Raw genomic sequence first — 14,735 nt, forward strand, 5'->3', positions numbered from 1 at the left:
CCCTCTTGGGTGGTGGGAGGGAGGAGGCTGCCCAGAGGACAGTGGTGGGTTCCCACAGGTCCCTGGTTGTATCCCTCTGTGCACACTGGTCTCCAGTTTCCGCCAGTAAAAGGGGGTGATTATGCTCTCTCTCCCTGGCTGACAGAGGGACAGTCTCTGGAAGAGTATATCCAGCACCTTTGTACCCATGTGGCTCAGGCAACTTCAGGCTGAAGGGAGAGTGACCAGGACCATCTCATGGATCCTTCCCTATAGACGCAAGCTCGAGAAAAACCCATTTCATTGAAAACACCTAAATGTTTTATCCCCAGGAGTGGGATGGGCAAGAAAGCTGAAGCCACAGACCAGCAGGTCAAGTGGCTTGTATCCCACCATGACCAGGGGATGGGGGCTCCAGCCCAGGAGGCCAAGCCAGCCTGATTCAACAAAGGTGCAGACCTGATGGAGTCTCCATAGATGGGAGAGGGTGGGGATCACAGACCAGAGGCAGCGCAGGAGCCAGCTGCCTGGGTGTAACTCTAGCTCCCTGGGGACTTGCTCTGAGACACCAGGCAGGTCAGTAATTTTTTATTTCTTTTTCTTAGCAATCAAAGGAGTGGAACCAGACTTAGACCCAGATAAGAGGGGCCCCTTCCCAGGACCCTTTCAGCCTCTTCTGGCCATCACCCTCTCCACAGGATAAGGGGCCTGCAGGGACAAAAAGACTTGAGGCTGAAAAAGGATAAAAAGCGAGAAGAAAACATAGGTGGTTGGGGGGCAGTGAAACCACTCTGTATGGTACTGTAAGGTAGATACATGTCATTATACATTTGTCAAAACCCGCAGAGTGTCCAACACCAAGAGTGAAATTAATGTAAATTATGGATATTGGGTGATTATGATGTGTCAGTGTAAGCTCAGCAACTGTTTAACAAATGCATCTCTCTGGCTGGGGATGTTGATGGTGGGAGAGGCTGGGTATATGTGGGGGCAGGCTATATACAGGAAATCTCTGTACCTTCTGCTCAGTTTTACTGTGAATCTAAAAAATAAATTGAGAGAGAAAAGCGCAGCAGGAGGAGAAAAGGAACAAGAGGGAAAAGGCCAAATCATGGTAACAGAGGACAGGACAGGAGTATCTGTAAACCTTTGTTGGGGCCCTAAGTTCTGAATGGCCTCTACCTTCTCATCTCTGTGTAGCCTGTTCCTCTCATGTCCCACTGGGCTCCAGTGACCAGGAATCCTCACTTGAGACAGCCTCATTCTCCCCATCTTTTACTTGAGGCGCTTCCTGCCAAAACAGAGCTGAACACACCGTCCCCCGGCCCTGCCTTCTCCCAGGGTCATCCAGGGACCCACAGCCCTGGCAGCCACGTCTGGGTGTCTGGGCTGCCTCCTTAAGTTATCAATATTTATGAGATGATGGTGCCTTCATTTAGATTCCCTAGATAGATCAATAATTAATAGAGTTACTTAAAACCAGACATGGCCTCATCAGAGTCCCATCCAAAGCAGGCGCTCTGCTTCCTGGCAACCACTACTCAACTTTCCAAAAATGCATCACTCCTCTGCTGAAAGCATTCAAGACTCATGCTGCATTGTTTTCTTTCTCTTCTTTTTGTTTCCATGTCACTTAATGGCAAAAAAGATTTTGGACAGGCCCTGTTTCTTTCAGGTCATCTGCTGGAATTCTAGAAAGGGAAACAACATCTGGGAAGCTCACAGAGAACATAAGATGTGTCAGCGGCCAGCACTTCCTCCTGTCCTATTCTTCCTCACTTCTTACCACTGCTATTTCCAACCCTCCTCCCAACCCTCCTCGTGCCTTCCACAGCCCCCTTACTTCTCACGTCAACTCTGAAAAGGATCTCGAATTTCAGAAGTAAGGGAACTCTCTTCCCCCGCTGCCCGACCCGGTAACTCAGAAGTCTGGCCAAAGTCTGTATTGATCAAAGTTGGGGAAATTAACAAGGGTTAGGTAATGAAATGGCGTGCTATTTATTGTCTTTCATCACCGATAACACTCTAATTAATACCATCACTATCTAATCTTCTTTATTATCAACATCAGAAACAGAGTAATTAAAAAGACTTTTCTGCTCTCATGTTAGAAGTGCCACAGTCTGGGGTTGTCTTCTATCTGCTGACCTTTTTTTTTTATTATTATTGTTGGAGCATAGTTGTTTTACAATATCCTGCTTGCAATGTGGTACAGCAAAGTGAATCAGCCATACATATACGTGTGTGTTAGTCACTCAGTCGTGTCCAACTCTTTGCAAACCCATGGACTATAGCCTGCCAGGCTCCTCTGTCCATGGCATTTGCCAGGCAAGAATAGTGGAGTGGATAGACATTCCCTTCTCCAGGGGATCTTTCCAACCCAGGGATCGAACCTGAGTCTCCTTCATTACAAGCAGATTCTTCACAGTCTGAGCCACCAGGGAAGCCGTATACATATATCCCCTCTTTTTTGGACTTCCTTCCCATTTAGGTCACCACAGTTTCAAGTAGTGTTCCCTGTGCTATAAAGTAGTTCTCCTTAGTGATCTATTTTATACATAAATGCTGGAGAGGGTGTGAGAGCAGGGAATCCTCTTACACTGTAGGAAGGAATGTAAATTAATGCAGCCACTATGGAGAACAGTAAGGAGTTTCCTATAAAAACTTAATTAAAAAAGGAACTTATTTTTAGCTGCAGTGCCCTCAGAAGATTCAGAACTTAAATGACCATTCTGCCAGTCATCTCCTCCTGGACTCCCTTCCCTGACACAGGACATGCCAGGCCTGGCTTTGAGTCTTTCCTTTTACTAGGAGGAGGGGTATCCATCTCTTTATCCCTGTTCTATCAGCAATCCCCTGTCTCTCCTGGCTCATTAATGGTCTCTTTTTCCACTGTCTTTTTTCTGATTATATAAAATATCCTGAAAATACTTCACATTCTGTTTTCACTCCAGCCTCTGCACTTGGGTGCTCATCCCCATCAAGATAGCCCCTGCTGAGTGCACCAGTGATCTCCTTATTGTTAAATCCAACCCCATGTCCCACCTTTTTTTTTCAGTTTTATTGAAGCATAACTGACCTATAATACCATGCTTGTTCCAGGTGCACAAACATAGTGATTCAATATTTCTATACATTACAAAATGAGCACCACAATAAGTCTAGTTACCATCTGTCACCATGCAAAGATACTACAGTATTGTTCAGTCTATGCCCCACGTTGTACGTTTCATCTCTGTAACATTTATTTTGTAACTGGAAGTTTGTACCTCTTAATCTCCCTCATCCCCCACCCACCTCCCCTCCAGCAAACCACCTGTTTGTTCTTTATATCTATGAGTCTGTTTCTGTTTTATGTATTGTGGTGCTGGAGAAGATTCTTGAAAGTCCCTTGGACTGCAAGGAGATCAAACCAGTCAAACCTAAAGGAAATCAACCCTGAATATTCATTGGAAGGACTGATTCTGAAGCTGAAGCTCCAAGACTTTGGCCATCTGATGTGAAGAGCCGACTCCCTGGAAAAGACCTTGATGCTGGAAAAGAATGAAGCCAAAACGAGAAGAGGGCCGCAGAGGATGAGACAGTTAGACTCAATGACTCAGTGGACATGAATTTGAGCAAGCTCAGGGAGATAGTTAAGGACAGGGAAGCCTGGTGTGCAGCAGTCCATGGGGTCACAAAGAGTTGGATGCAACTTAGCAACTGAACAACAATAACAACAACAAGATTCTATGCACCATTTGTCTTTCCCTGTCTGACTTATTTAACTAAGCATAATACCTCTAGGTCTACTCAGTCACAAATGTCAAGATTTAATCAATTTTTATGGCTGAGTACTATTACACTGTGCATGTGTGTGTGTGTGTGCGCGTGTGCACGCAACACCTCTTCTTTACCCATTCATCTGTTGATGGATACTTAGGTTGCTTCCATATCTTGGCTATTGTAAATAATGTTGCAATGAACACAGGGGGTATGTGTATCTTTTTAAATTAGTGTTTCTATTTCTTCAAGAAAATAGCCAGAAGTGGAGTTGCTGGATTATATGTAGTTCTATTTTCCCATGTGACACTTTTTACTTTAAATAACTTTTTAGAAGCATTTGGCACTATCCATCACTCCCTTTTTAAATTTTTTAAAAAGTACTCTCAGCTCTTTTGGCTTCTATGATTCCATTCCCTGCCACTTTCCCTCCTATCTCTGAGGCCCTCCCCTCAGAGCATGCAGCTCCATTGCACACTCATCCTAGGATGCTGATACCCTACCTCATCCCCAGATTCCCAAGCTGTCTTCTTCTTTCTTCACTCAAGGTACTTATCCTGGGGATGACATCTACTTCATAGGTTAACTACTACTCAAACACTGACAAATCCAAATCTAAAAGCTCCATCTAGACATCTTTCCTGAGTTTCAATGAGAATTTCCAATAGTCAGACAGCTTCATGTACTTTCCACTGGCGCCTCAAAGTTAACACGTCCCCAGCTCAACTCCACCATCTCTACCTCCAACCCTGCCCTCTCTCCTGGGTTCCCTGTCTCAGCGAGTGGTGCCACCATCCTCCCAGTTGGATCTGATCACTACAGACAATAAATCACTCATCAACACCTCCTAGGTTATTTTCCTTCTCTATTCCCACTACAGCCAATACCTTATTTCCAATCTTCATACTTTCTCACTGGGATCATTTCAGTGACCAATCGGTTCACAGCTTCAATTTCCTTCTTAAACTTTAGCTCTTTCTCTAATTTTTTCATAACGGGAATTTATTAATGATGCATTCAGTAATAATAAAATACTGCTTTTATAACAAACTAATTTAACAGTTTAATACATTTTCATTTTTAAGCTTAAATTTACTTAAATAATAAAATTTTAATATTTAATAAAATAATAAAAAAGTGTTTTTAAATAGTGTCTGTGAGATATCCCTGGCCAATAGTTCATGGTTGTCCAACTCTGTGAGCAAGTTAGACTAGCTTGTGACACTGGACTTCTATTAGACCCCAGAGTGTGAACCCACCTCCCCATATTATGTGGTATTACCTGTGTCACTTAGCACACTCATTTGAGCAGAAGTCAATTCAAAGGCAGAACAGCAGGAAATAAAGGAAGAAACTCAGACCCAGAGGTCAAGGTTCAAACCCTACTTCTGCTCATGAGCTACATGAAGAGGTTAAATTAGTCTCTGAGCCTATTTCCTCATGGGGCCAGGGGATAATATAACATCCATCACAGGTCTATGAAGGAGCAATCTGTTTTATGTGACAGCATTTTAGCAGGTGTTTTTCCAAAAGTAAACTCTGAACCACGGATGGAGACAGAAAAATGTCTATGACTTATTTCACAGTCTAACTCCAAAAGCTTTTCTTCTCTTATACTCCAGTGTATCTTTTCCTTAATTTTTTCCTGCACTTTTTCAGACTCATCTTGTGGCCCCAGCTTGTTCACTGTCTTAGAAGGTGGAGTCACACTTTCTCTCTTCTGATTCCCTCTACAGAGTCCGCTGGAAGGCCTCTGCACACAGACTGCCTGCAAATGCTCAGAGTAACTAACAACGGCTTAGCAAGGGCTTGGGCCCAGTCCTTTGGTCAGCCCTGGAAAGCACTCTCGAGGCTCCAAGAAGAAAGGTTCTTTAAGGGGAGCACAGCAGGGGCTCAGGTGCAAGGGCAGGGGGAGAGCAGGACCCAGCACCTTACCTTTGCACTGCAGACCCTGCCGCAAGAGGCCCCACAGCAAGGAGCCACAGTGGTCGCAGAAGGTGGGGACCTTGTAGTTGTGGATCCCGAACTTGTGAGGCATGTTGACACTGAACCGCTGGGAGCCCACCTGCAGGAACGGCAAAGCACAGGGTCAAAGCCAAGCTCCTTGCTCTGAAGCTTCCCTGGGAACATGGTGAAGACAGCCTTCCTCCCAGGGCCCTGACCCCACTTTCTCTGTGGACTCTGACCCCCTACCAGTCCCATCCGGGACTCCAGACCTCCAAATCCCATGGCACACAGCAGTCAATCTGCACCTCACATTTTGGCCTTGAAGAGTTGTCATTAGGTGACAGGATTGTGGGATCAATGAGACCCTGGGGGTAGAAGAGGCAGGAAACATATTACTGTAGGTACTGAAGACATGCTGGGTTGATACTAAGAGGAGAGTCGTGGTCTCCCAGGACTAGCCCCAAAGGGATGTGGGGACAACCAAGGTGAAGAGGTCGGGAAGCATCCCAGGTGACTAGGAGGTCTGTGGGGGCAGGAAAGCTGTGTGACCCTCAGCTGCAGCCACTAAGGACTCTAAAGTATCAGACGATGGGGGGTGAGAATGATGACCGACACATAAGACTGTGCTGCAGGATCAGGGAGACTGCGAGCACCCAGGGAGGCGGCCCAGGTGTAGTTCCGAAGCACACAGCACTCAGAGGAAGATACAGCCGGAGAGCGGTGAGTGAGGCCAACAGGAAGGACTCGGGGAGGGAGAACAGGGAGAAAGATAGAACCGGAAGACTAAAAGCCAAAGAGGAAGAGAAGGAAGGAAGATGACACAAAGAGAGAGCATTCTTGGTTAGTCGGGGAACGGCAAGAGTCCTAAGTGTGAGCTCAGAGACACAAGACAGGATGAGGGCATCGGCCGAGTGCTTGTGGCCAAAAGTTCCAGGGAGCCCATTGGCAGAGCCCCCTTTTAATGGGAGGGCATTAGATGCTTGGTGTTTAGAGCCATGTGGGTGTGGGGTGTATATGTATGATGAGTGTGTACATGTCTCACCCTGCAGGTGGTTACACAAAAGGATGAAATTGAAGGTTCGCCCCCCGAGGGCTGTGCCCAGCAGAGGGCACAGTCACCACCCTGATGGGTCAGGAATATAGTAACTAAGAGACTGGCCTCAGGGAGCAGCAGGACAGGCAACCAATTCCACTAAGAAACCCAGTCAATCCCTGGCAATTGATCTCCCTTGGGACATGTACCAAGTTTGGGAACACGCCTCATTGGTAACTTCTTTTCAGTGTTCAATATGCCAGAAAATACAATCAGAAAAACTAGGTCACAGATTAAAGCTGGGTTCTGTGCATTTCAAATCTCAACCCTCTAGCCTGCATGGCATGAAGTCATAGGGTCTTCTTCCAAGGAGGTGTGAAAGAGGTTTAGACATCTGCAGAGGTTCACAATTGATAAAACTTATGAGATCACTTTTTAAAAACTTATTGAGAGTTATGATCTCAAGAGCAGGAATCATGTATTCCTCTTTGTTTCTGTGGGCCATGGAGCAATCATCTGGCATACAGGAAGTGCTCAATAAATGCTCAATAAAATGTCCCTAAGAAGAAAGACACATAGCAAGGAAATTATCTTTTTCTTTCATTCACTTAAAAATCTAATGAGAGTAGCAGCATACTTATGGTTACAATCCTAGAACAGGAGTCAGGAGAGCCAGGTGACAGTGACTTGCGATTTCCTACCGTGACTGTAGGACCTCAGTAAACGACTTTGGTGCTTTGGGCCGTCTGCTTTCCAGGGACATGGGATGCTCAGTCTAAGCCTCGTCCCTTCCTGCTTTCCAGAGATGGTGTGAAATCAAAAGGAGATGGAAATGCTTTCCATAAAGATGGAAAATGTTTTGGGTGTCAAGGTGTCACTTTGTTGAACTGTTTTTAAGAAGCAGGTAGAAACCCTGCTTCTCAAAAATAGAAGGGACTCCTTTTGGAAGCCTAATTATAAACCTATCTGATTGTAATCCCACCCAGGGTCTCTCTCACACTAATGGCCTATGATTATATGATATTTATTTATTTCACCAAGAATTAAAAGTATATCTTTGAAATCAACTGTCGTGAACACAGATAACTCCTCTACTCACATTCACACCTGTCATTTTCTCTAAGAGGTTTTTTTTTTTTTTACCTCTGTTAGTGGATCCACTCTTCTCTCAATTACTCAGTTAAGAGAAACCTGGCTTCAAGTCAAATTTTCTTGCTTCTTTACCCCTAACAACTTTTGTAACAGTCAATCTGACACTAGTTTCTAAGATGAAGGGAACATAGTACTGTCGTCAAGGACTCAGACTCTGGAACAGACTGGCTGGCTTTTTCACATACTGGGATGTGAGGTTTAAGGCAAGTTAATTTGACCTCTCTACGCTTCTATTCTTTCTGTTGGAAAATGAAGATAGATCTCATTAAGGTTGTTATGGCTTTAAATAATATACGATAAAGTGCTTAAATCAGGGCACAGTGAGTACCCAATGAATGTCAGCTATTGTTATTACTGTGGTTCTTCCAGCCTCTTAAGTGTTTCTTAGATTCGCTAATCCCTCTCCATTCCTCCATCACCTCATAAAGATAAGATTCCTGCTGTGTGTTCTGTCTCTCACTGTTTATGAGCTGTGTGGAGCCCTTGACATGTCAGTGAGTCCTTTCACTGTTTCGATGAGATAATGACATAAAACAACTCAAATTTTCCCCTGGGCTTTCTTCTGGGGACCATACAACCCTTGGCATCATATCCACACACACAAGCCTGACTTTGAGCTGCACTCATTCTGTAGATTGTACCTCATGCCGGAAGGCTGTGGACAACTCCCTTCGTTTTTGATCAACACAATGAAGAAAGCAACAGGACCTCAGAGAGATAAGGTTTTTCCTGGGGACCACAGAGGAGGCAGTGGAGGGTGGGGATGGCAGGGAAGAAAGCCCAGAATTTCAATGTTATAAATATTTACCTCGTCGGGAGTTTCCTGTTTCTTTAATCCAGCACACTTCGTAATTATGAGCTCATGGCATCGCTTGTGGACCACGCAAGTGCAGACTGCAAACAGCAAAACATGAGAGAGCTGAGCAACAAGCAGGGAAGAAAGGTTCCATGCCAGGATTCAGTGAGGTCTCTGCGGAGGAGCGAGGGGAGCCCTGCCCCTTCTGTCTCCGACGCAGAGACTTATTGTAATGCCCTACCTGAAGCCCTTTATGCAATCACTTCAAAGCACTCTGCCATCAGAACCATTAGGCTCTCCTAAATGCTCTGGAGAAGAATGGACCATTTATATCCAAAGGGCATCAGCAGTTTTCTCCAGTTCCAGGAGTACCAATCAATTTTCTTGCTTCTCCATGCCAGCGTCAGGAAACAATCGCCCAGTTGGAAGGCACCCCTGTGTTCCATTCAAGGTCCCACCAGGGCTGGCTGGGGTGGTAGGGAGGCCAGCAGCACGTGAGTGGGTATTCTGTGACATAGAAGTTCTCTAGCTCCTTGATCTGGATATACCTTTTGTGCCAAATTTAAAATTTTTCATTTTATGTAACACTTCCCCAAGAAATGGCTGATGCTCTGTCTGTAGTGTCATGGGCCAGTGTGGGCAGTAGGTGATACAAAGAATCTAAGAACTGTCACATGTGTAACTGTGCACACATTACCCCCAGGACACAGCCACATCCCACAGAAGCTACCCCAGTCCCCCAGGGGTGAGACTCAAGTCAACCAGTGGCTGGGCTCCCAGTTCCAACCACAGAGAAGCCTCAGCATGACCTCATCACATACCACCCTCCAGTTCTAGATAACTTAACCTTGCATTTGTAGTCAATTAACTGGGGAAGAAGCAAACCCTCTCATACTTTCAGGCAACTGTTAAATGTTTAAGAGCTAATGATGGTATAGAAGAGACAAAAAAAAAAAAGAGAGAGAGAGAGAGAGGGAGAGAGAGCAAAGCAGCAAGAATCATGAGTGAGACAGAATAAAACAAGCAGGGGAGGAAGCTTCTTCAGGGAGTGGGAGAGTGGGGAGCTAACACAACACACAGAACCCAGTTCAGGACACAAGGGGCTCCAAAGGGCATCTTCCTGAAGCTTTCCATTTCACAGGAGAAAGAAGAAGGTGCACCAGAAACACTGCACCAAAACGCTGAGCCCCCTGGTCACCTGCAGATGGTGGTCCCCACAGGCGCTCCTATACATCTACTCCCACACAGCTATGGTGGAGTGAGGCCAGGCAGGGACAAAAGAAAATCAGGGTCTCACCTTACAGAGAGAAAGCGTGACCATGCAGGGCCTACCTAGCTCTGAGTCTCATCCCACCCAGCCCCCGTTTCCAGAGGCAGTCGTGATCTGAATTGACCTGTGGTTCCCAGGGATTTACTTCATACAACACCCTCTTACCTTGACACTGGTATCCTTGCTTTCCTATGACACCCCTGAAAAGAAGAAAACAGCTCTTTAAGAAAATGAATTCCAGTAGGTCAAAAGTCACACAAAGCGACCCCATTCTGGCCACTGCCCACAAATGCTGAGTGGAGTCCACTCAGCAGAGGGGTAGTATCTCGCTCCCACTTGAAGGGTGCCTTAAAATGACTCCTGATGGCCATCAAGGACAGCCCCAGGGCTTGGAATGGGTGCAAGGTTTGGTCAGTGTTAGGGCTCGGTCTCCTATACAAACAGCCACTCCAGGGGCCCAGCTGTGTTCTGGAAAGCCCCAGAGACCCTGCTTGCTCTCCATGGGCCTCAAGTCATTGAGCATGCCTTTCTTTGCAGATAGTTGTGGAGAAGGGTTCTCACTGGCAAGCATATTCCCTGAGCATTCCAGGAGTAGTCAAGGTTTATGGGGCAGAGTGTGGCCAGGACTGGGAGTGCAATCTACCATTTGGGTAAAGGCCAACACCACAGATTCCTTCCATGGCCAGCATAGGGTCCCCTAGGGCAGGTTTAGGGTCAGCCTGGACACAGGACAATCCAGCCAACCTGGCCTGAGCCCTGTCCTCAGGACATCGCCAGCAACTGGTCAGCTCCCTGCAGTACCCAGTCCAGTGAGAGGAGCCAGAAGTCACTGGGGCTACAGCTAAGGGAACCTAGAGTTCAGTGGTACTGGCCATGGGCTTAGAGGAGACCTGAATCTCTAAGGCTAAGCTTTCAGAACCTGTTCCCCAATTCTTGACCAAAATACAGAGGTACAGGTCAGATGGCTATCAGACCCAGGAATGAGACGTGTCCGTGGATGGAGCTGGGCATTATTTCTGCTTTAATCAGGTTGACTTTGCTCTAAGCTGTGTCACCTTGGATGTCCATGCCAACCTCTGTGACTAGTTCCAGAACACCACAAGGATGAGACGAGGTGTTCCTGGACACCATGGGAATCCAGGGTGTCCTCAGAGTGCAATTTGAATGTTCCCCTTCTGCATTCATGTTGCAGGATGGCCTTGCTCACTCTCCTCCAAGGGATTGCCAGCATGTGAACTCCACATCAGCTCCAGAGAGCTAAGAGAGGTGGCTAGGAAAGCTGAGCATGAGCTATTAGATGTGCTCACCAGGGTGGAATCAGGTCTCTGACACATCCTAGCTGGAGGGCTATAGGCTGGTCTCATTTCTGAGCCTCAGTATTGTTGTTAGTGGAATGGTGTTCATAATACATAGCTCATAGGATGCTGGGAAGATTTAGAGATTTCCAGAGCCAAAGAGAGACCCTGACACAAGGTAGGTACTCATCAAAAGTTCCCCTCTAATCCCCAAGGCCAATATTCCTTGTCCTTCTCCACCTGCCAAAAAGGCCTACTACTTACCTGTTTCTGCCTATCAAAATCCTAGTCATCATAAAAAGAGAATTGCCACCTCCTCCAGGAAGCCTTCCCTGAGTACTCCAGCCAATGCTTCTCTCTCTTTTCTGAAATCTCAGCATCCTATCAGCACCAGTGTTGTGACAGTTACTAAAAATTGTTTTGTATTATAAATATTGGCAATGGAATATTTTTAACCTTTCTATGGAAACATTTAAATGTATAAAAAAAATAGAGAGATGAATATAGTAGACCCTCAGGTACCTGTGAGTACCTCCAACAATGATAAATTCATGGCCAGCCTTGTTTCATCTCTACCCTAGACCCTCACCCCTCCTTCCAGTTATTTTTTTAAAACAAATCTAAGAAATCCATCATTCTGTTGGTAAATAATTCAGAGTCCCTCTCTAAAAGTTATGAGTTCTTTAAAAAAAAAAAACCACAATACCATTACTGGTTATAAAATCTTAACTCCTTAAATATGAGATATGATATGATCCTACATATCTCCATATGTAGGAACCAGGATTCATAGTTTCTTCTTCCCATCTAGCCCCCCAGGCACCACTCAGCCTTGCAGAAAAGTCTTCTGTAGTCAAATAAAGAATTAAAGCACATAAGCATTTTTTACATAAAGTGTCCAATCTCCTGACCCATTCCCCCCACCTCTTGCTGCTGAGAAGTCTAACTGAGAGGTTTCCAGAAAAGAGGACCTTACCAGATAAAATCTCGGCAGTGGGAACAGTAGGTGGGCTGCCGAAGGTAGGTAGCCATGAACTTGTGGCCGTTGACCTGGTGGACCCTGCGCCTGACAGCCCCCTGCCGCTTCCTGGGCCGCATGCGCTCCCGAAACACACGTTCTTCATTGTCTTTAGGGGCTGAGGAGGGACAAGAGCACAGAAGAAAATACAGTTTGGGTTAGCAGCCCTTGAAAATAACCTCCTGTGGGAGAGCTACTCCAGCCTGGGAGATCTGGAGGTTGAGGGGGGGCCGCCTCCGCTGGTGGAGAGATTCAGGGGTCTAAGGAGCCTCACTACTTAGCTCCAGCCAGTACGCACCATGTGACTGCAAGGCCCAGCCTGTGCACTTTCACACAACAGCTGCACTCGGCCCCCATCCCAACCCTTCTCCTGCTCCAGGCATGGCCGCTTCACTCCTCCCCACACCAGCTCCATGTTGCGAGGGTGTGGGGTCAGGGGCTCAGGTTCAACTCTTACGGGAACTTCTGAGGAGTGACCTAGGACTGCTTGTGTTCCTCATCTGGAGCCTCTGCAGGCACTGTCCTCTGTCAATGGGGATGATGGTGATGGTCCTAAGGGGTGTGGCTTGGAGTCAATGGTGTTGACTTCCCTTCCCACCCAGATGCCAAGCTCAGAGAAGTAGCTGTCTAATAAACCTGACTTTTCTTCCTCTTCCCTTTTCTCTAGAGTAAAGCAAAAAAGAGCCTTTCCCTAAAGGTTAAAAGGAGAGGGAAATAGAACACTATGAAAGCAGACAGTTTCCAGAAGGTTCAAGACCACCACCATGAGCTTTAAGACCTACTGGAGACAGAAAGATCTTCCCCACTTTTTACTTCCCTCCCTTTCAAAGACTGCCCCAAACCTAAGAACACCCTGCAAACGGACAATACAAATAATAATGACCATTAAGTATTGAATGTGCCACCACACACACCAATACATACATTAACGCCCTAATCCCCAATGTGATAGTTGGGGGGCCTTTAGGAAGTAATAATGATTAAATATAGGCATGAGGATGTGCCCTCATAATGGGATTAGTGCTCTTAAAAGAAGAGAAAAAGACCTGAGCCAGCCTGCTCTCTGCCATGAAAGGATATAACGAGAAGGTGGTTGTAAACCAGCCCAGCAGAAAGTCCTCACCAGAACACAAAGATACTGATTTCAAACTTTCAGCCTCCAGAACTGTGAAAGGTAAATTTCTCGAAACATCCCGAGAGAACAGCATCGAAACATGTATATTATCTATGGTGAAACAGATCACCAGCCCAGGTTGGATGCATGAAACAAGTGCTCGGGCCTGGTGCACTGGGAAGACCCAGAGGGATCGGGTAGAGAGGGAGGTGGGAGGGGGGATTGGGATGGGGAATACATGTAACTCCATGGCTGAATCATGTCAGTGTATGACAAAACCCACTACAATATTGTAAAGTAATTAGCCTCCAACTAATAAAAATAAATGAAAAAAAAAAAGACAAATATAGCAGCTTTATACAAATGAAACAAGAACTTGTGAAGAACACTCACACATGTAAGCACATTATATGTTTACAGGTGAATTCTCAAATATATTCACACCCTAAACATTATTCTTGTATGAAAAAAATAAACATAGTATCTTCGAAACTTCATTTTGAGTTGTGCAACAGAGGAAGAAAAAAATAAATGTTTTATAGCATTCAAAAAAAAAAAGAAAAGTAACTTTCTGCTGTCTAAGCCTGTATTCTATGGTATTTTGTTAAAGCCTGAGCAGACTAACACACTGACAATGCTAGCTAACGTCTGTCAAGGGCTTACATTCTGGAAAGTGTTAGTCACTCAGTTGTGTCCAACTCTTTGTGACCCCATGGACTGTAGCCCACCAGGCTCCTTTGTCCATGGGATTCTCCAGGCAAGAATACTGGAGGGGGTTGCTATTTCCTTCTCCAGGGGATCTTCCTGACCCAGGGATCAAACCTGGGTTTCCCACATTGCAGGCAGATTCTTTACCATCTGAGCCACCTTAGCTATCTATGCACTCTGGTGGGTGCCGTGCTAAATTCATTATGTGTGATAACTCATTGAAGCATTACAACCCCAACTGAAGGGTACCGCTATTACCCCCATGTCTTGGATTTGCAAACTGAAGAATGAAGAGTTCAAGTAACCTTTTCTGTTAATACAGCTATCTAGTGGTAGAGCCCTAGAGAGGGGAATGGCAACCCACTCCAGTGTTCTTGCCTGGAGAATTCCATGGACAGAGAAGCCTGGCAGGCTACAGTTCGTGGGGTGGCAAAGAGTCGGACATGACTGAGTGACTAACACACACACAGTGGTAGAGCCCAGATTCTATACCAGAGAGGGAGAGAGAGGTCCTGGGTCCACTGGCCACCTGCTGCTCTGAGGGACAGCCCACTCTCCCTACAGCAAGTCTCCAAAGCTCTCACTTGGTGGCTCTCTTTAGGGAAGAGCTGGGCTGCCTGAGGCTTCCTCTAGCACAGAGAAGGCAGGCTATGGTCTCCTG

The 14,735-nt window shown here is 46.0% G+C and overlaps 1 protein-coding gene across 3 annotated transcripts in view; it reads right to left on the minus strand.

Moving 5' to 3' along the window:
• PRKCE (protein kinase C epsilon) overlaps positions 1–14,735 on the minus strand; it is a 542,503-nt gene that overhangs the window by 184,562 nt on the left and 343,206 nt on the right. For all 3 annotated transcript variants that reach the window (XM_043918105.1, XM_043918104.1, XM_043918106.1), the window contains exons 4-7: positions 12,211–12,370; positions 10,105–10,139; positions 8,682–8,767; positions 5,677–5,806 (exon numbers count right to left, since the gene is read on the minus strand). In XM_043918105.1, coding sequence (XP_043774040.1) covers positions 5,677–5,806; positions 8,682–8,767; positions 10,105–10,139; positions 12,211–12,370 — 411 coding nt within the window. The remainder of the gene's footprint in view (positions 1–5,676; positions 5,807–8,681; positions 8,768–10,104; positions 10,140–12,210; positions 12,371–14,735) is intronic.

The sequence above is a fragment of the Cervus elaphus genome, chromosome 11 (assembly GCF_910594005.1).
Source record: "Cervus elaphus chromosome 11, mCerEla1.1, whole genome shotgun sequence".
Lineage (NCBI taxonomy): Eukaryota > Metazoa > Chordata > Mammalia > Artiodactyla > Cervidae > Cervus > Cervus elaphus.